Here is a 22,052-nt window from a genome sequence, read left to right on the forward strand (position 1 = left end):
CATGTACATCATTTTAAGAGCCATTATTAGGACTACTATTAAGGTCATCTTCAGCAGTCTGTGCCGCAATGTCAGAGCAGAAAACATTAACTCCCTCACAGCATTGTCTGACCGGCTACCATCTCTTCACGTCAGGGTGGGTAAAGGATCCCATGGTGTTGCATAATAAGGAAAAAAACTCTGTCATCATAGGAAGGGTAAGGCAATATCAGCTATTTAACACAGATGTGAGCAATGCTAGCCTATAGATAACTTTTGCTAATATTAACAGCCGAGAGCTAGACAGTTGTCCCCCAAATGGAGCTAGCAAACTGCCAGGTATAGCTTTACTTCTATATTTCTGGAGATTTAGATCACATTTGAATGGAGAAACATAAACATTAAATATAAGACTGAATGTTGTTTGGGTCGGGAAACTACATCGTGTTTCGACAGACATGATTTTGTATGTTTGATAGTGCAGAGTTCCCCAACTCCAGTCCTGCAACCCCTACACTGCATAATTGTGGTTTCCCTGGTTAAAATACCTATATTATTCTCTAATTAATCCCTTCTTGAGCTGAACGAGATGTGGACAGCAGAGAAAAACACTAAACTATACAATGCAGGGGGTGCTCCAAGCCTCCAAGCTCAATAACGGCTGCGTTTTCTGTGCAGAGGCAACGTAATGGACCTCATAATTTCTCCAATGTGTTCTCATTTCCATGCTTAGGGGCATAAGATCTTATGGCAAAGTTGTGCTGTTTTCCTGTTGTTGGACTAGTCAGCTGGAATAAACATTCCAAGCCTGGAGTTTGAAAACACTGAATTAAAGGTCTGTGTAGATTCTCGTCATTCATAGAATCATATTGTGCACTGTCATTTGTCTGTCTGTAGACCTGTATTGTACACTGTCATCGGTCTGTCTATAGAACTGTATTGTACACTGTCATTGGTCTGTCTATAGAACTGTATTGTACACTTTCATTAGTCTGTCTATGGAGTTGTATTGTACAGTTATTTGTCTGTCTATAGAACTGTATTGTACACTGTCATTGGTCTGTCTATAAAGCTGTATTGTACACTTATAGAACTGTATTGTACATTGTCATTGGTCTGTCTATAGAGCTGTATTGTACACTGTCATTGGTCTGTCTATAGAACTGTATTGTACACTGTTATTTGTCTGTCTATAGAACTGTATTGTACACTTTCATTGGACTGTCTATAGAACTGTATTGTACACTGTTATTTGTCTGTCTATAGAACTGTATTGTACACTGTCATTGGTCTGTCTATAGAACTGTATTGTACACTGTTATTTGTCTGTCTATAGAACTGTATTGTACACTTTCATTGGACTGTCTATAGAATTGTATTGTACACTGTTATTGGTCTGTTCATAGAATCGTATTGTACACTGTCACTGGTCTGTCTATAGGACTATATTGAACACTATCATTGGTCTGTCTATAGGACTGTAATATACACTGTCATTGGTTTGTCTATAGAACAGTATTGTACAGTCATTTTTCTGCCTACAGAACTGTATTGTTCAAGCTCATTGGTCTATCTATAAAACTTTAATGTACAGTGTATATGGTGTTTCTGCAGACCTATTTTGTATGCTGCCATTGATTTGTCCATAGAGCTGTATTGCTGGATCAATAACTTGTACTTTTCATTGATTTGTGACTATTTGGCTGTCTGTATTGGTTAAATTGGGAGATTGACCTGCTGAAATTCTTGTCATAAGCAGACTTCATTGTTGTTTATAAGTAGGCAATGCAAAGGAAACGCTCAAGGGCATTTAAGTTAAGGTTCTATGACACTGTTTGAGTCTTAGGTGCAAGGTTGGTACAGCAAAGTACCTGAATAACATTACCACTAAGGACAACGATTATCATTTAAATAATCCCAGAGACATCTGACAAAATCACATCCTGTAAATCATTAAATACTCAATATATGGAGTCTTATGTTGAGTCTTACAGCTTTAAATATTGAACATTTCAGCAATGTTACAATGATCTTCATATGCTGTACTTCATATTGCTAGAAAAACTGTTGTAAATAAGACAGTAAATGGAGTAATCAGACAAACATTATGGTTTCACATGGTTCTTCACACTGCTGATTATCATTACATCATCATGCCTTTCCAGGTGTCCTCTGGGCTAGCTGTAGCAAATGGTTGTTCCTGCACATTTTTTAGATTTTTTTTTTTTCAGATAAGTGCAGATTATGCACAACAGTGTATGCTGCCAACACTAAAGAGCATGATCCTCTCCTCAGATTCAGAGATAGATTTCTTAATGCATTAACCACCTGAGGATTATCTGCCCACTGAGGAAATCATATGGATATGTGAGTGAACTGAGAAAGACTTTTTTGCGCAGCAATAATGTTTTGATGTTGACTAAAGCTCAGATAAATTAGAAATCTATTACTAGTTTAATTAGTGTTAAATTAAATAAATTAATGTTGGACTTTGTGGAATTTAAATAATTCTGTTGATGTGTAGAAACATTGTAAAAGACTTTTCACAACTAACAGATTACAACACACACCATGATTGATGCTGCTTGATTTTATTGTCATTTATTTACAAAAAGAAATCACATATTTCATAAGAAGATAATATTTAAAGAAATGGAATATTAGGCCATCATGATAAATTGAGTAAGTTAAGACAAAGCATGCAGGAGATTACAGTGCTTATACCTTTTGCCATTTTTAGATAGCAAAACATAGTACCCTGTAGCCCAAAAATCAAAGAAATTACGCACCGATCATATAACATACTAATCATTAATAAAAGTACTTCTGGCATTACAGCGCAGAAAGAAATACATTTATCTCATCCTTTGATGCGTTACTTGGACTCAAATCAACAGAGTTTCATTAACAGATGCAATCACAGTTGATGGGAAGTCTATTGAAATTAGTTGGTGAGAAATCAGAGAACTGAAATTTTTAATCACTGCATTTTTTGGCACTCTGTCACATGGCAGCCACACTCTTCAACATAAGTGTAGGTGTGATTGAGCTGGCGCTGGTCAGGACACTTCATCTCCACCTCCTTGCTGCTGATACGCAGTTCCTGACAGCAGGAGCACCGGTGCATCATGCTGTTAGCTGCCATTGAGTATCTGCACAGACACAAGAGACATGGTTAAATATTTCCTGTTTGGCTTGCCATGATATGTATCAATGTTTGCCTTACCTTGTGTAAATTTGATTTATTATTTTTATTTTTTTATTTATTTAGTTTCCTTTTCCTACCTGCTTCTATGCCTCTATTTCATATGTGCGTGTGTGTGTTTGCAAGTCACACTCACATTGAGCTGGTGTCACAGGAGCCGGAGCAGGAGGTTAACTCCACAGGATGAACAGATGTACAGCTGTCTGCTAACAGGTAGGTGTTGTTCCTCTGAACACGGCAGTTCTGAATCTCACCTGAGAAAAGAAACGCAGGTGTATTATAGTCAAAGTACTTTACGGTGCCAGAAGAAAAATAATATCACATAAAGAAAAGCAAGAGTAGTTCAAACATTGATTTTATGCACCAGCATTACAGTAAAATCACTTCAAGGTCTTAAGTGGCTTACTGCTTTACAGCAACTAAATACAATATACTAAAATACACCAATGTAAAATAAATTATTCATAACAATCACATTTAACATTCACGAAGCTAAGATTAAGATTATATTTTAGAATACAATCTATTATATATAATTTATTAGATCACAGTTGCCTAGTAAATTAACAGCTAAACATTACTATGAAGAGTAAATGTTTTATGTTTCACTATTACTTGGCACATTGATACACAATTCAATTGATGTGTGTACAGTGAGTATTTTACAATGGCTTCAGAATTCAGCCAATCACACTTTAGGACCAGAATTATGTTTTTTTTTTCTTTTTAAATGCAACATTTAGACCATTCAGTCTTTGTCAGAAGTGTCCCATGCCTGATGAAGACATTCCAGGCACAAAGATGCTCATACTTGATATAATAAGTGATCAAATGCTCTAAAGAACACGTCGTATTCATATACACACCACATTAAAGACAGAAACATTGATACATTTTGTTCTAATGCTATGAAGTTCTGCATTCCCAAACGAAGGAGCAGCATGATAATGTATTATTCAGTTTCGAAACTATAGGTCCATGTAAAATAGCCTCAGAGGGCGGTTTGTACATTGTACTGTTCTGTTAGTAAGATTCAGGACATAATTAAGATTATGGGTAGGTGTAGGGTAGGACTGTGTGTACTATGGACAGCTCTTTGTGGTTAAATCAGTTAAAAGCATTATTTGGACCATTTTGATTAAACATTTTGAATGAAACTGATTAGTAATTAGTGAGAGAGAAATGGAGACAAAGAAAATTTATCATCTTACAAGTTTTGCAACATCCATCTGGTGTGGTTGTCACGGTGCCCTTAAGGAAACAGTGTAAAATTGTAATTATTGATTACTATGCATTACTATTACATTCCTTACAATTCTGAAAAATCGAATGCAAGTTAAATGGCTTTGCATAGCAAATTAGATTGATCAACTTACATTTACGCAGTTTTCTGGGTTAAATGCTGGACATGTAGATTTGTTTGCCACCAACGTAAATGCATCATTGACTTTAGTGCAATTATAGCTATATGCACACTTTTCATTTGGAGGGTTAAAGCTCTCTCCAACCTGAAATGGTATGAGAGACACAAAGACAGGAATGACCACGGTGCAGTAAAGCAGGGGTCATAGGTAACTTTTTGAATCTAATTTAAAATCACACTCTGTTGCCCATACCTCAATAGTGTATACTTTTTTGTTTGGTCCTGTATAAATACATTGTTGTTGTTCACATCTTCCACAGCATTTCCCTGGGTGGAGTACATAGCTGAAGCCCTACATAAAACAACAGCGTTAGTTAGTCCAATTAATCCTTTATTTATTGCATACATGAAGTCTCCTAGGGCACAATACATACAGTTTATTTTGCACACAAGCTGCTTCTAAAACAAAATAATAAATGCATTTTTGCTGCATTAGCTGACACAAACTATGTTTCTTTGCCTCATTATTTGAGTATTACTTTCACCTTTAAGAAAGTAAAGTTTTCCTTACAATGTTAGTAATACACTCTTAAAAACGATGGTTCTTCAATTGTTCTTAAGAGAAGACAAATAGTTCTATATACAACCATAAACACTCAGAGAACCACTTGCATGCTTAAAGTGAAATAGCTCTTCAGATTGATGGAGAATTTACTGTAATGTACTATATGGAGCCTTTTATAAAACGGCTCTATATAGAGCCATATACAACACATTTTCAGTCAATCTACAGAATAATTTAAGCATGCAAAGAACCTGCCCTTGGAACCTAAACTCCTATCACTGCCATTGTGCACTGTGAATTAGCAAGCTTCTCTAAAATGGTTCATTTCTTATTAAAACAATCTAAATTGTTTTTTTACTTCTCAGCAAGCAAATTATGCTAAATTTTTAAATAATCTATTAATTCCCCTTCAAGTATCACATCCTGAATTGTTTCCTGAATTTATACCTGAGCCTTCAGTAAAGTTTGTTATTACTTACTCTCACTAGCTGTCCTATTTGGTTCTACACTTAAATTCAAGCTGACTTTGCAGTAAACTATTGGACAGTGCTTAGAGCTTGTATTTCAATTCCCAGGGTTTGATCTCAATCAAACCTTTTTAAAAAACAATCAAACAATACCACATTTGTGTTTACTGTGTTAAGTAGAAGAGATATTTCAATATTAATTGAATGTCAAAAATGTTATAGTGTGTACATTTTCATTTTGCTGGAAGAAAAAACATCTTTTTTGTTTTCCCTGTTTTAATAATTTGTTGTAACTGTAGATCTTCAAGCGTTAAACAATGAATGACTAACCAAATATCCTTGAATATACCAGGCTCTCATGAATGATGCCTGCAAATACTGAGACCTATACTATGTTCTCATTGAAAATAACCTGCAAATCGCTAGCTACTATGGCACTATTACTTAATAACAGTATTATATTAGCATATACAACAATATAACAATCATATCAGCAGTCATTCCTAGCTATCCTTCCAAAGAAATATGACCACTATTAAATAAGTTTTACATTTAAATTTCACTTAAAATACAGACAGTTCTAGTGACTAGAATAGATAAAAAGCTAGAACTATTTAGTTCATTATTTAAACATTATTAATGTAGATTAAGCCCATTACCTGAGAGCAGGTAGTGTTGCAGGTCACTGGAGAGCATTCTATAGCTTGTAGTCCAGTCTCGGGGTCCACGGTGGAACCACAGCTGCAGTCCTTACAGATGTCTGGAACTGGAACTTTAACTCCAGGCTATAAAAGGACATGACACAGTCAGCTGTCAGTGATGTATTTTTTGTCTCCAACTGTAAACTGTTCAGCATGCTATATCACATCTTTGCAAACCTCCACCCACACAATTTTGCTGAACTGCTCATTACAAGTAAAATCACTTCACCACAGAAATGTCGCATGTAAAAGTGTTACTGAATTCACAAAGATGATCCTTACTATACAGTCTGTTCCACATGAGAACACAGATGAACGTATTACCCAAGTCATGACGTATGACATCATGCTTAAAATACACATAAATTATACCTCGTTGGTGGGCAAAGTGAAATCCAGAGATGAAACATAAAACTTACCAAGTATTCTGTGTTGTTGAAGACACAGACTGGCTTGCGTACTGATGAAACAAAAAGGCAGGTTGAGAAGAATTACAAAAATACTTCATCAGATATCTTTAAAAGATCAGACGACTTAATTAAGTGCTCAGCTGAACTCTAGATGTAGTGTAGAGACATAGTGTGTACTGTGGTGTAGGTCATATGAAGTAAAGCTTGTAAGACTGAGACTTACTGCTGAGAGAGAGGGAGAATATCTGCATAAACAGTGTTACTAGTGTGTAACTGATCATTTCCAAATAAAGCATGCTAAGCTTTTTAAATACATGTTCCAATTCCTTGGAAGTTCCTTGGAAACACACACACACATTTTCTAAACCGCTTATCCTTCTGGGCCGCAGGGGGAGCTGGAGCCTATCCCAGTGGTCATTGGGAAGAAGGCCAATACAACCTGGACAGGTCGCCAGTCCATTGCAGGGCAGACAGACAAACATCCACACACACACTCACACCGAGGGGCAATTTAGGGTGTCCAATCGGCCTGACTGCATGTCTTTGGACTGTGGGAGGAAACCGGAGCACACGGAGGAAACCCACACGTGTGAGGCGACTGCGCCACTGTACCACCCCTTATAAACAACAGAAAAGCCCAAATGTATCCTTTAAAAACTCTCCCTTAATTTATGAATGAATTGTTCATTTTGAAACTATAAAGTGATTGTCAAGCCTGTGGATCAAATGACAGAAAGTCTAGAAGAGGAGTCTACAATGGCTTTTAAGCTTTTATATCATCACCTAAAACAGCCTGAAATTAATTGAAGAGAATGGAGAGCTTCTCTCAAATGGTCCTTTGGTGCCTAAGCAGCATCCAACTGCAGTGACATGCTTTGGAAGGCAGGAGGGAACTGGATCTACCGTGCACATTCAGGATTGACAGCACAATACAATGACAGCATTTCATTGTCTTAAAAAATGTGGCTTAAAACGACCAATAAAAGCTCAATGTTTTGCCATTTTGGGCTTGGCCCTTTTTTTGCACAAGAGTATACATATATGCTATTTAGCAAATTGCTGTGACTGCTTGTCAGCAAAACCCACAAATTTTTCTTGATTAGGTATATTTTATATTTTAAGGCCGCAGGGTGTTCTCCAAAGTTGCTCTGAAGGTAGTTTTTTATTTCTACTAAATAAATAATTTGTTTCTTCTAAATATGACAAATTAGCAAAAATAGCAGAAATTGGTTGAGGTGCAAATTCTTTTTCACGGCACTGTATTTTTAGTATATTTAGTATAATTCACATATTTTGGCAGATTTTAGTCTTAAAATTCGTCTTTTAAAAGGAAAAAATCCTAAAACAATGTACTGATCACTCACCACATTCGGGACAGCATCCATCTATTTTGATCTCATAGCCTGCTTGGTTGCAGGGTTCAAGGATTGGACACTGGACAGGTTTACATACTGGACCCATGTTCTCAGCACTGCATTTACAATCTTCACAGTTCATTTTCCATTTGTCTCCTGGCTGCAGGAAAAACACATGATGAGAGTAAACAAAACAGTACGATTTCTTCCTGAAGCTCACTAATCCCATTCTGTGTATCTACAGTATTCCATGAACTATAAGTTTATGTGCTGGATTTTAAAATAATTGTAGATTATTTTATGCTGCATTTGAAGTACAGTCCAATCTTCATCTTCCTGAGTACTATTTGAATATTCAGGACAGGCAGAAATGTTATAAAAGATATAAAGTCATCTATTGGCATTTCCATAACACTATACTAGGTGCTCATACACTGCAGAAACTTTCTATGGCAAATCATAAAACATTCCACCAATATGCCAGGGAGATAAACTGCAGTGCTAACTGAGGAAGGTATGTGGTCAGTAGTTTCAGATGAGAATGGGTCCTGTGGGACTTTAATACCCTGGAATCAATGTAATCAATATTCTTTTAATACAACCCCATTTCCAAAAAATCACTTCACCACAGAAATGTCGCATGTAAAAGTGTTACTGAATTCACAAAGATGATCCTTACTATACAGTCTGTTCCACATGAGAACACAGATGAACGTATTACCCAAGAAACTGACATCATGCTTAAAATACACATAAATTATACCTCGTTGGTGGGCAAAGTGAAATCCAGAGATGAAACATAAAACTTACCAAGTATTCTGTGTTGTTGAAGACACAGACTGGCTTGCGTACTGATGAAACAAAAAGGCAGGTTGAGAAGAATTACAAAAATACTTCATCAGATATCTTTAAAAGATCAGACGACTTAATTAAGTGCTCAGCTGAACTCTAGATGTAGTGTAGAGACATAGTGTGTACTGTGGTGTAGGTCATATGAAGTAAAGCTTGTGAGACTGAGACTTACTGCTGAGAGAGAGGGAGAATATCTGCATAAACAGTGTTACTAGTGTGTAACTGATCATTTCCAAATAAAGCATGCTAAGCTTTTTAAATACATGTTCCAATTCCTTGGAAGTTCCTTGGAAACACACACACACACATTTTCTAAACCGCTTATCCTTCTGGGCCGCAGGGGGAGCTGGAGCCTATCCCAGTGGTCATTGGGCAGAAGGCCAATGCAACCTGGACAGGTCGCCAGTCCATCGCAGGGCGGACAGACAGACAAACATCCACATCCACACACACACTCACACCGAGGGGCAATTTAGGGTGTCCAATCGGCCTGACTGCATGTCTTTGGACTGTGGGAGGAAACCGGAGCACACGGAGGAAACCCACACGTGTGAGGCGACTGCGCCACTGTACCACCCCTTATAAACAACAGAAAAGCCCAAATGTATCCTTTAAAAAAACTCTCCCTTAATTTATGAATGAATTATTTTGCCTGATCATTTACAAAAGGAAATGTTTACAATGCAAATTAAAGACCAGATGTTAACACTAGCCATCATTTTAATTTTAAGCTCTAATGAAAGAAAACTAAAGACCAGATTTGTTGAACATTTGTGGTCACACTAAAGCATTTTACGCATGCAGAATGACTCTCAGCTATAAATAATTGTTATTAAAAGGTATGTGGTTTGTTCATTTTGAAACTATAAAGTGATTGTCAAGCCTGTGGATCAAATGACAGACAGTCTAGAAGAGGAGTCTACAATGGCCTTTAAGCTTTTATATCATCACCTAAAACAGCCTGAAATTAATTGAAGAGAATGGAGAGCTTCTCTCAAATGGTCCTTTGGTGCCTAAGCAGCATCCAACTGCAGTGACATGCTTTGGAAGGCTGGAGGGAACTGGGTCTACCTTGCACATTCAGGATTGACAGCACAATACAATGACAGCAAAAAAAAACAACAAAAAAACAAATTTCATTGTCTTAAAAAATGTGGCTTAAAACGACCAATAAAAGCTCAATGTTTTGCCATTTTGGGCTTGGCCCTTTTTTTGCACAAGAGTATACATATATGCTGTTTAGCAAATTGCTGTGACTGCTTGTCAGCAAAACCCACAATTTTTTCTTGATTAGGTATATTTTATATTTTAAGGCCGCAGGGTGTTCTCCAAAGTTGCTCTGAAGGTAGTTTTTTATTTCTACTAAATAAATAATTTGTTTCTTCTAAATATGACAAATTAGCAAAAATAGCAGAAATTGGTTGAGGTGCAAATTCTTTTTCACGGCACTGTATTTTTAGTATATTTAGTATAATTCACATATTTTGGCAGATTTTAGTCTTAAAATTCGTCTTTTAAAAGGAAAAAATCCTAAAACAATGTACTGATCACTCACCACATTCGGGACAGCATCCATCTATTTTGATCTCATAGCCTGCTTGGTTGCAGGGTTCAAGGATTGGACACTGGACAGGTTTACATACTGGACCCATGTTCTCAGCACTGCATTTACAATCTTCACAGTTCATTTTCCATTTGTCTCCTGGCTGCAGGAAAAACACATGATGAGAGTAAACAAAACAGTACGATTTCTTCCTGAAGCTCACTAATCCCATTCTGTGTATCTACAGTATTCCATGAACTATAAGTTTATGTGCTGGATTTTAAAATAATTGTAGATTATTTTATGCTGCATTTGAAGTACAGTCCAATCTTCATCTTCCTGAGTACTATTTGAATATTCAGGACAGGCAGAAATGTTATAAAAGATATAAAGTCATCTATTGGCATTTCCATAACACTATACTAGGTGCTCATACACTGCAGAAATTTTCTATGGCAAATCATAAAACATTCCACCAATATGCCAGGGAGATAAACTGCAGTGCTAACTGAGGAAGGTATGTGGTCAGTAGTTTCAGATGAGAATGGGTCCTGTGGGACTTTAATACACTGGAATCAATGTAATCAATATTCCTTTAATACAAGCCCATTTCCAAAAAAGTTGGGATGCAATATGTTATAAAAATAGAATGTAGTGATATGCAAATCATGTGAACCATATTTTTAAAGGAAAATACTACAAAGACAAAATATCAAACGTTGAAACTAAGAAATTTGATTGTTTTTTGAAAAATATTTGCCCATTTTGAATTTCATGCCAACAACATGTTCCAAAAAAGTTGGGACAAGGACATGTTTACCACTGTGTTTTAATCACCTCTTCTTTTAACAACACTCTGTAAGCATTTGGGAACTGAGGAGACACTGCTGTAGTTTTGAAAGTGAAATGTTTTCCCATTCTTTTTTGATATAGGATTTCAGCTGCTCAACAGTTCAGAGTCTCCTTTCTCGTATATATATTTCATTTTATAATGCGGCAAATGTTTTTAGTGGTGACAGGTCTGAACTGCAGGCAGGTCAGTTTAGCACCCAGACTCTTTTAATACGACGGAATGCTGTTGTAATACATGTGGAATGTGGTTTGATATTGTCTTGCTGAATTAAGCAAGGCCTTCCCTGAAAAAGACATTGTCGTGTTGTGCGTCGACGTGTTGCCAAAACATGTATATATTGTTCAGCATTAATGGTGCCTTTACAGATGTGCACGTCACCCATGCCATGCGCACTAATGCTCCCCTATACCATCAATGAATACTGGCTTTTGAACTGTGCACTGATAACAAGCTGAGTGATCTTTAGCCTGGAGGACACAGTGTCCATGATGTCCAAAAAAAATTTGTCGGACCACAGGGCACTTTTCCACTTTCCCTCAGTCCATTTTAAATGAGTTCAGGCCCAGAGAAGGTGGCGGCATTGCTGGATCATATTTATATATGGTTTCTTCTTTGCATTTTAGAGTTTTAACTTGCATTTGAGGATGCAGCGACATTGATTGAATTTATGTATTTGATTGTACAAAAAAACTGCATTGTGTGATTTTGAGAAATATACCTCTCTTACTGTTAACTGTCTGACACTTGATAAAGTACGTCTCCTTTCAGTTCCTCTTTTATGTAATTGCTTTTCTCGCTGAACTGTTAGAGAGAGGTGACGACCTCAGGGTCACATTCTGTTGCTGAACCTATCTTTGCTACGGAGAACACCTTGTGATATTAAGTTATGAGTAATGTTTCACCTCTTCCAAGGTAGTGAAGCTCTGTTAGACTTTAAAAAGCCCTATTTATAATAATAATAATAATAATAATAATAATAATAAATTACTTTTCTTCTTCATCCTTTGATTGATTGATTAGATTTCTACAACAGAAAAAGAAAATTCCAACCTGTGTAGTTAACTCACCTTCCTAGGCAGTCCATCAGGACCTACACAACCTAAGACACAGAAGAAATACATTTACAGTTACATTTATAGACTGCTTTACTGAAGAAGTTTAAAAAAAGCCCAGCCTGACAACTTCCTGTTCAGAGATCAGACTAGAAATACACAATACACAGTATAATCTGCCTTTGTATTATGGCTTATAGAATTATATTATGGATCAATTATGAGTCACAGTATTAACTTACCACAGAAGGATGTACAAACGTCTGTAGCAGCGCTAAACAGAGTGGTGCCGTTAGGACAGAAGCATCCTTCCTTGAATTCTTGACACATCTGAGACTTACAATCTACAAACTTCTCATTGTACCTGGATTGATGGTAAAAAAAAAAAAGATTGCACTTCCTATTAACAGATAACGTTCAAAGAATGAGGAACTGAAATAATACAGTACTGTATTAGTAACTGATTTTTGTAACTGCTCTATTACTTTGAATTGCAGGTTTCTTCCACCTTGGGCCCACATGCCTTGTAGACTTTATGGCTGGGACACTTGTATGCTATAAAAAGAAATGAACACTAATGAAAATGATCATCTACATTTTCCAATCCTGCTTTTAATGATAATTTTGTTTTCTGCTCCTCACCACAAAGTCCATTGGTTGAATTCCTCCAGTCCACACATTCAGACACATCAGCACATGTGCTGGCATATGCCTCCAGACTATAGCAGCCAGAGGAGTTCCCCATGCGGCATACATCATATTTACAAGCCGTATAGAAAGGATCGGGGGAAGATAAGTTGTGGCACTTTTCAAACACCCTATAAAAGAACATAAAAAATTGCCGTACAGCAAAGAAATTATGAAGGACATCATTCACTTAACATAAATTTTATAGATATATTGTAATCTTAGTATTAACTGGTGACAGTATTAATCTATCTAGGCCATCCACAATCACTCTGAATGTACTGCATTTATAACCATATCTCTTCATTATTACATCTGCCTTACTTGCTGAGGATGACTTTGCAGATGTCTGGGTCACATGGTGCATTTGTGGTTTTGGTAGCTGTTGTTGAGGTTGGGGATATGGTGGGAGGTATGAAGGGGCAGTGTGTGTCGTTTACTTTCCAAGCACCTGCCATTGTCTCACATGACCCAATTTGTCCATTAGGTAGTCTGCAGTCATTTGTCCTGTTGTTGTCACAAACACCTTCCAAGACAATTCAGTTAAAACTTAACAGTTCAGAAGAAAAATTGCACATATACCTTCTGACATGTTTGCATATTGTTGCTGTTGGAATGAAACCTCTTTTCCTTCTCCTGTGAAGTAACTATGTTGGAGATTAAAGTTTTGGACCAGCTGCTGTTGGAACAAAACCTTGTATCTCCAAAATGATAACTTTACAGGAGAAGAAAAAAACTTTACTTTTAATGTAAGTAAACAGGGTTGAAAATTGTGGTGAAAACTGTGATGCTTGTGCATTAATTGTCCTTAGTAAGAAGAGTAACTGCAAATCAATACAAAGTTATTATAATTGATAAACTTTATTCTATGATGAAACATCTCTATCCTGATGGCAGTGGTCTCTTCCAGGATGACAATGCCCCCACATCCACAGGGGTCACTGAATGGTTTGATGAGCATTAAAAAAGGAAGAAAATCATTTGGTCTTTGTAGTTATCCAATTGCAACCCAACTGGATAAGAGATCTTGGACAGATATGTTAGAAAGTGCTTTCTACTATCATCACCTAAACACTAACTGAGGGAAAATCTTTTGTAATAATGGTGTTCCATTCCCCCAGTACCGTTCCAGAGACTTGTACAATCTATGCCAAAGAACACTGAAGCTCTTCTTGTGGCTCATGGTAACCCAGTACCCTACTAAGACACTTTGTGTTGGTTTTTCCTTTAATTTGTCGCCCATATGCACATAGCCTGTTGTGGACCTGTAGTTGCACTTACCACACTGTCCCTCAGTGTTGTTGTGGAATAAAGAAGATGGTAGGGTCACTAAAAAGTTCATGCCTGCGAAATTAATCTCAGCACTGATAGCAGGAATGGTCACAATCATCTTAATCCCAGTACTGGTGATGGTAAAGTCTGCATTAGAGAAAGTTGTGTTCTTCTTTTCATTATTGACCAATACCTGGTAAAAAAAAAGGGTTTTAAGCTTGCATGACTTGCATGAAAATACAATCTCTTCAATATTGTATAAAAAGGCTAAACAAAAGGTTTAATCCTGAACCTTCCTTAGTGCAAAAAGCTGTTTTTACAACAAAGCAGGACTCATAATATGATCCATTAGCCTAAACTTTCATATAAATGCTTAACTAAACTTTGAGCAACATGTGTCACATCTAGGGCTGCCAAGGAACATTCTAAATTAGATTACATAATTAAATAAAATTCGATAGTCAAAATTTATATTCTGTTGTGAAAAGAGCAGCAACATTGTGTGGGCCTGAAAGTGATGTTTTGAATGCACTGAATGCACTGCATGATGGATGTTTTGAATGCACTGAATGCACTGCATGATGGACAGGATTCACAAAACATCACTTTCATGTTTTAAAATTAAATGTAAGTCCAACTGAACCAAGCAAATAATCCAACAACATTCATGTGGTAATGACGGCAGAGAGTTCACAACCCAATTCGGCCACAGAGAGAGTGAGTTGCACTCTAAGCAATCTAAAAAGCCCCGTTTGGAAATACTTTGGTGTAGAGCTTGTCAGCAGACAAATTGTGGAACCTCAAGTTGAAGTTGTATGCAAGCTATGTAAGCTACAGGTAGACTACCATGCCAGCACTAGCAACCTGAGGGCACATCTTAAAGGAATGCATCCGATTCAGCTCCTCCTCAAATTCATGTTCCCCCGATAAATCATGTGGGCATCTGTATTCACACAGCCCTGAAACAATGGAAAGCAAAATGGGTGAAAAAGTGTTATGCCTCAATTTAATAATCCATCCATAATCTGCGGCAAAGTGAAGATTCACACCTTCATTGAACCTTTTTTACTTTTCGTAGGCATTGTTGCTTGGTGCTGATTTCTTCTCATAGTGCTCCTGTGGACGTGATTCCTAAAGGGGAATGTGAATTTGAGGGGGAACTGAATCCGATGCAACACTTGTTGTATTGGTTTGCCCTCTTAATGACATAATGCGCAAGAAAAGACAGTTGAATGATTCAAACCTATATGTTTGTCATTTTTGGCCAATTTTGACAGCCCTAGTAACAAGACAGATGAGCAGCATGTGTCATGTGAACAGTAGCTTGAACATGATTGAGACCAGCCAGCAGCCCTGTCATTATGTCAACTGTGTGGTGTTAACAATGCAGCTAACTTGATATCAGGTATAATAGCCTAGGCAGCTGTGTGTGCTTTAAAATGCCAGACCTACTGTAATGTGTTCCACTGCACATTTTTTTACTGGAAATGCTATTATTTCTGTGTTATGGTCTACATTGCACCTTGTTTTTTGCTATAACATCGAGGTGTAGCCTATATTGAGTGTTGAAACATATGCGCACTGAATTGTGCTGACCAATCAAACATGCTGCTAAAAGTTCTGTGTGTGAAAACAGCTTAAATAAAAAGAAACAGCAGTTTAAAATAAGAGTCTTGTTGCAGGCTATGTATTTCATCCATCAGGGGAGTAAAATATTTGTTTCACAGTTTGTACATGATGGTATTTAGATGGCTTTGTTAAGCAAAGTGCATCCAGATAAATGTATTATTAATAGCTTATTTGTTTAAGAGAGGGGACGGTATTGGATGGGTATCAGTATCAGCAGATACTCAAGGTTGCGGTATCAGTATTAGACATGAAAAAGTGGTACAAAGCCATCTCTAGTGAAAATAATACTTTCAGTAATAATTTATCCCCCCCTCCCCTTTTTCAAATTTTTCAATATTTCAAACTTATGTTGAAAAAGTTAAATTTATCATTAGTTCATTAATTAATAAACACTTTAAAAAAAAACAAAACTTTTTTTTATTAAAAAAATGCTGTACCATGTTCTCATGTCACTACTAAAACACTAAGAGTTTTAGTCCATAGACGGGATCTTATATCAGCCACACCCCTGCATTGTAGTGCATGAAGTGAGACTGAATCCCTGTCCCTCATGGCCATATAGTGAGCAGTTATATCTCATTGTTTTGAAGTGTGTCCCAAAGTCTGAAAATTGGTGTGTAACATTAAGAACTGCCATTATCGAAACTAACGTATTTTCTGCAACTAAGTAAACGTTTTGTGTTTTAATTAAGGTATAGGGTCTCTCAAAACAAAATGATTTTAGTCTTAAGTTCAAGTCAGCTAAAAGTCTGAAATGTGCTTTCAACTCTGACTTTGAACCAGTTCAGCAGAATGATCCATATAAAGTATACTCAGAATGTCTATTATCAGTTATCAGTTGAGTTTGTATCAATTTCACTCTTAAAACACTTACTGTGTTCACAGTTGGGTTTCTTGTCTGTATCAAGCTGATTTTATATGATTTATAGTATATGGTCAAACTCTCAGGACAAGCCAAGCTCTGATCATCATTACAATAATAGTTCTTGATGTGGACACTGAAGTTGTGCTTCTTGATGATTTCCTGGACCAACACATATGTGCAGTTTCCTTGGAAAGCATAATACTGTCCATCAAAAGTTTCGTAATGTGGATCTCCCCAGCCCATGCATTTACCTTTTGGAAAAAAAGAAGAAAATTACCACGCAAAAAGGCACTTGTTTTGCCTTACTTTGTTTTTGTGATTTCAGGCACTATGAAGTCACAGTACTTGCTTAATGTTCAGACTAAACTTACATGGACATTCATAATGGAAACAACACCCATCTTTAATCTTCTCTGCTTGAGAGTTTGGATTTACACACACGGGTATAGCAGGAGCTAAATCCTTGCACACAGGCAGGATGATGAGTGAACCATTTATGCATGTTTTCACAGAACAATCCTCAGTCCAGGTTTCTCCATTCTGTCATTATGAGGAACATAAAGAAGAAAGCAAACATACAGTCAAGTAGTTTTTGGATAACATACTATGTGAAATTAAAATAAATCATGTACCTTATTTGTGCTTTCAAACCATTGCTTTCACCTAAAGATACAGTATATCCGCATCACAGTTATATATTTTTGGGGGCAGATTTATCAAGAGAGGTCATAATAACTGACAAACTACTGTCTCCAGTGGGGGTGGCAAGATATCTAATAAGATCTTCCTTGTCAATGAACACGGGTGCAACTTCTTAATTAATTTATGACCAGCACAATTCAACCACATGTTTGGCTCACATGCTTTTGTATGAAAACCTGTTTCCTAGTGTAGTCCTACTGCTCTTAGTACTCAAATCTGGTTTTGGTCTCAAGGGTGTAAACAAATTATAATGCTGAATTTCAGTTTTTTTTTCCTCCTATAAGGAACAGGGTAAAATATATCAGAATATTGACTAACTTGATAAAAATGAATCGTTATTAGTCAAGAAAGTATGTGATTATTTCAATTATATGAGTAATTGAGTAAATAAGACATTAATATTACATAATATGTCAAAACTAGGAAATTAAGCATTTATTTTTTTACTTTTAATTCAGTTTCGGCTGGTGGAATCAACTCAACTTGGGTTCTGTACTGAGAGCGTTTGGAAACCATGTGGTATTGTAAAATCCGTGTAATACCCCAAATACACCAACCAGCCACTTCTTTAAAAGCACCTCCTTGTTTCCACACTCACTGTCCATTTAATCAGTTACACATACCATAAAGGCTCACTTTATAGTTCTACAATTACAGACTGTAGTCCAACTGTTTCTCTGCATACTTTGTAGCAGCCTTTTACTTTGTTCTTCAATGGTCAGGACCATGGGTTGTGGATCACTCTCAGCACTGCAGTAACACTGACGTGGTGGTAGTGTGTTAGTGTGTGTTGCACTGGTATGAGTGGATCAGACACAGCAGTGCTGCTGGAGTTTTGCTGCCGGAGTGTCCACTCACTGTTCACTCAATCAGACACTCTGACCTTGTCAGTCCACCTTGTAGATGTAAAGTCAGCAACGATAGCTTCTATGCTGCTGCAGTTTGTGTTGGTCATCCTCTAGTCCTTCATTAGTGGTCACAGAACACTGTTGGCTATATATTATTGGTTGCAGTGCTTCAGACTGTGATGGTCACATTTGCAACTCTGAATAATTTTTTTTTATGGGTATGTATTTATTTATTGCTATTTTTTTGTTAATTATTAATTTTGTTAACTATTAATTTTGTTATTAATTTTTTTGTTCTTTACATATTTTTAAAATCATTTTTCATTTTAAAATGTAACTAATTACTGTAACTGGTTGTAGCATCAAATGGATGCCTGTGTGTAACATCTTCTTGCAGTGAAAGTCAGCGTGTAGAAAATGGCGAAGCGAAAAATATCAGATTTTTCCTCAGGAATTGCATGGCTCTGGTATGATAATGCAGACTATAGAGATATAGCTGGGAAAACAGACTTCTCAACAGGAACGAATCAATTAAAAAAGAGACTGTGAATAAACATGGTGAGAATCGTAGGCATAAAAATGCATGTGATTTCATTAGGGGATTGTGAAAGGCAGAGATACTTAAATCACAGAGCTGATTTTTTTTTCATTTAAGAGCCAGTGGCTCTTTAAGCTAATTTTTTGTCTAGAGCCCTGGGTTGGCGGACTATTCTCAGTCCAGCAGTGACACTGAGGTGTTTAAAAACTCCAGCAGCACTGCTGTGTCTGATCCACTCAGACCAGCACAACACACACTAACACACCACCACCACGTCAGTGTCACTGCCAAAAGGGGACTAATGAAGTATGCAGAGAGACAGAAGAACTACAGTCCGTAATTGTAGAACTACAAAGTGAACCTCTGTGGTAAGTTGAGATGCAAGGAGGTGGTTTTAATGAAGTGGCTGGTTGGTGTATAATGAGTCAAAAGACCAGTGACCACTCCTGTCTTTTTATGGGTGCTAAAGAGACGTTGTGCCTAGAATTTAATGCCAAATTGGAGTATGCAATGGTGCAAAACGTTAATCTATCCCTTAACGTGCAAACCTCCAACTGAATGGCCAACCAGTATGTGAAATATCAATAAAAACAGAATCAGTGATCAGTGAATTCTGTTTCAACTGTATTAAATTGAAAACAGTATTGTTTTGTTGTGAATATATTCTCATTCCAAATATGATACTCCCAACACTCTCTACAAAAATAGAGACAGAAGCATGTTTAACATTGTGTTACATGACCTTCACCTGTACAGAAGTGCTTCTCTGACAAAGCCCACTCTTCCCCACTGCAGCACTACTCAATCCAAGGTAACTAATGTAACACAGATAGCTGATTCACATCATTTAATATCAACTAGATTTTTAAGATTTAACTGTTACAGCACATTGCACTCATTTACACTAACAACTGCTTCATTCTAAGTAGGTTACTCAGTATGGTATCGGTGAGTACTAAAAAAAATTACTCACACTCAGCCTGAAAAAAGGTGACAATCCATCCCTACTTTAAATACAACTCAAAGTAGATTTATAGAACACTGCTTTCTGTTTTTATTTGCCTTATCTACTGTCCTTTTTTGGAATTGGGTTTATAGTTTTCTACATGAATACACTGTCATTTGATGAAAAAAAAATTGTGTAAATTTAAATATCTTGAGAACTATTTAAAGATTTGTTTACTGTATCTTTTGTATCTCCTCAGAAGCACCCATTGTAGTTGAAATAGCAACTAAATTACTGAACTTTGACATTTTGTGGCTCAGGCACATGCCATCTACATATTATTCTGTAAATAAATTTACAAGATTCTATACATAGTTTAATTATTTCAAAACAACAGAAAAAGCTATTTTTTAGTCAGTGTTATAATGGTCTGTGGCCGAGACGAGGTCAGTTGGCTTTTAACTAAAACATACAGGTTGAACATTTCCAAACTCTAATGAAAGTTTAATGAAGTTGGTTGTGTTTATCCACATTACCTTTCTTGGTGGATTAACGTACTGGCAGTCCACATGTTGCACAGGTGCAGAAGTAATAGTAGTAGTGTTAGTAGTAGTAGTAGTAGTAGTAGTAGTAGGAGTAGTAGGAGTAGTGGAAGGGCAAGGTTGGGGAATTGTAACAATTTCACACGCTTGACCACAATAAACACTGGAACACTGCCCGGCCTCACCAGTTGTATTATACATAAAAGACCCTAGAGGTAGAATTGAGTAAAAATAAAATGATTAACAACTCATTTGTGTTAGAGAAAAAAAGGAAAGCAAATTTCTATAAGATTAATATTTCATTTGCAATTACTCATAAGCTAATAAGCAGGGGCACCACTACACCCAACTTGCAACTGTGCATCGGCATGCCTTACTACAAGGAAAAGTCAATACATTTGCTATAAACTTATATTTGGAAGCTATATAGTTGGAGGAAATTACTAAAAAAAACAACAACAACATTATGACCATAAGAATTCACTACAGACATCATATTTTCCATCAGAGTTAAAATTGAGGGTGGACTAGGGGAGGTTTTGTGCCTCCCATAAGACTAAAGGAACACCATGAACATTGGGGTCCTGTGTTATTTCCGTAAAAAAAAAGGTCTGAGTTGACGGTCTTCTTTTCTATGTTTTCATTGTATTTGACATTAGATTTCAGTCTCCTGGATAAACTGTTATCATTTGTGTGACCAGGGCAAGCAAAATGTTAAGTATCACAATGTTCAAAATATGTTACAAATACAAATAATAAGGGTTAAATCAAACTTTTTTCAAAAAGATTCCTGCTTATTTTCTTTCATTCTAATATAAATTTATTATATTTTGCCAGTTTTTGCTAAATATTTTCTCAGTAAAGCTTTTCACCTTCCCAAAGAGAGAAAAGCTAGGTAAGGAGAGAGTGTACCTCCTGTTAGGATTTAGGTACTGAGCCACTGAAGGCTCTACAGTAGAAGGGCTGGAGAGTTCAAGCTTTAGTTTGGCATCAGCTCTTTTGCAAACCTCCACTTTCCCAGTTAGAGAGAGGCTTGCTGAAGAGTGAGTGGCCCTCCTGTTCTATGGTAGGCTCTACTGTATGTGGGCTGGAGAGCTCAAGCTCCTCCATGATACTCACTTCCAGTAACCGTTGATGGGCATGCGGTGAGAGAAAGATTTATACCAGTCCTACTTCATCTCAGGTTGCCCTGAGATGCTGACCATTCAATTTTGAGTTCAGCCACAGCTCTTTTGCAAAGTTTAATCAGGTCATGATAGAAGGTGCGTGAGCACCTCTTTGTTCTACTCTGCATCCTTTACTTCCCTGTCATCAGCTTTGAGTAGTTCTTGATTAAAAATTGGGCTATTCCACCTCCATGATGTCAGCCCAGCTGGCGGAAGGCTGTGATTTAGCCAGCATAGTAGCCTTCTCTGTAGCAAGCTTGGAGGTCAGAATTCATGGGCTGTCTTGATGAGGCAGCAACTTGAAGTCGTCTCTCTAAAATCTTCACCACCAAAACACTGCAGTGAGCTGATTAGTGAGTGATGTCTGGGCATGTGAAATGCCCATGCACACGGTGCACATGGGATAAGGGTCCTTATCTGAGATGATAAATCCACAGGCTACTGGGTAAGAGCTGAATGTGATATGCTTAGCTCTGTCAGAATCCTCTTCTTGAAAGGAAGAAGCCATACTA

At 36.9% G+C, this 22,052-nt stretch overlaps 1 protein-coding gene across 1 annotated transcript in view; it reads right to left on the bottom strand.

The window, feature by feature from the left end:
* Window positions 1-2,655: 2,655 nt before the first annotated feature.
* Window positions 2,656-22,052, bottom strand: part of LOC118812737 (mucin-5B-like) — a 69,416-nt gene continuing 50,019 nt past the window's right edge. Inside the window, exons 28-46 of the mRNA XM_036577845.1 lie at window positions 20,369-20,583; window positions 17,170-17,338; window positions 16,808-17,049; window positions 14,314-14,497; window positions 13,357-13,558; window positions 12,988-13,163; window positions 12,831-12,900; window positions 12,588-12,709; window positions 12,361-12,392; window positions 10,453-10,603; window positions 8,856-8,896; window positions 8,055-8,205; window positions 6,700-6,740; window positions 6,239-6,364; window positions 4,801-4,899; window positions 4,561-4,692; window positions 4,396-4,435; window positions 3,321-3,438; window positions 2,656-3,131 (exon numbers count right to left, since the gene is read on the bottom strand). Coding sequence (XP_036433738.1) covers window positions 2,960-3,131; window positions 3,321-3,438; window positions 4,396-4,435; window positions 4,561-4,692; window positions 4,801-4,899; window positions 6,239-6,364; window positions 6,700-6,740; window positions 8,055-8,205; window positions 8,856-8,896; window positions 10,453-10,603; window positions 12,361-12,392; window positions 12,588-12,709; window positions 12,831-12,900; window positions 12,988-13,163; window positions 13,357-13,558; window positions 14,314-14,497; window positions 16,808-17,049; window positions 17,170-17,338; window positions 20,369-20,583 — 2,483 coding nt within the window. The 3' untranslated portion in view covers window positions 2,656-2,959. The remainder of the gene's footprint in view (window positions 3,132-3,320; window positions 3,439-4,395; window positions 4,436-4,560; window positions 4,693-4,800; window positions 4,900-6,238; window positions 6,365-6,699; window positions 6,741-8,054; window positions 8,206-8,855; window positions 8,897-10,452; window positions 10,604-12,360; window positions 12,393-12,587; window positions 12,710-12,830; window positions 12,901-12,987; window positions 13,164-13,356; window positions 13,559-14,313; window positions 14,498-16,807; window positions 17,050-17,169; window positions 17,339-20,368; window positions 20,584-22,052) is intronic.

This window comes from Colossoma macropomum, unplaced genomic scaffold, assembly GCF_904425465.1.
Source record: "Colossoma macropomum unplaced genomic scaffold, Colossoma_macropomum, whole genome shotgun sequence".
NCBI lineage: Eukaryota > Metazoa > Chordata > Actinopteri > Characiformes > Serrasalmidae > Colossoma > Colossoma macropomum.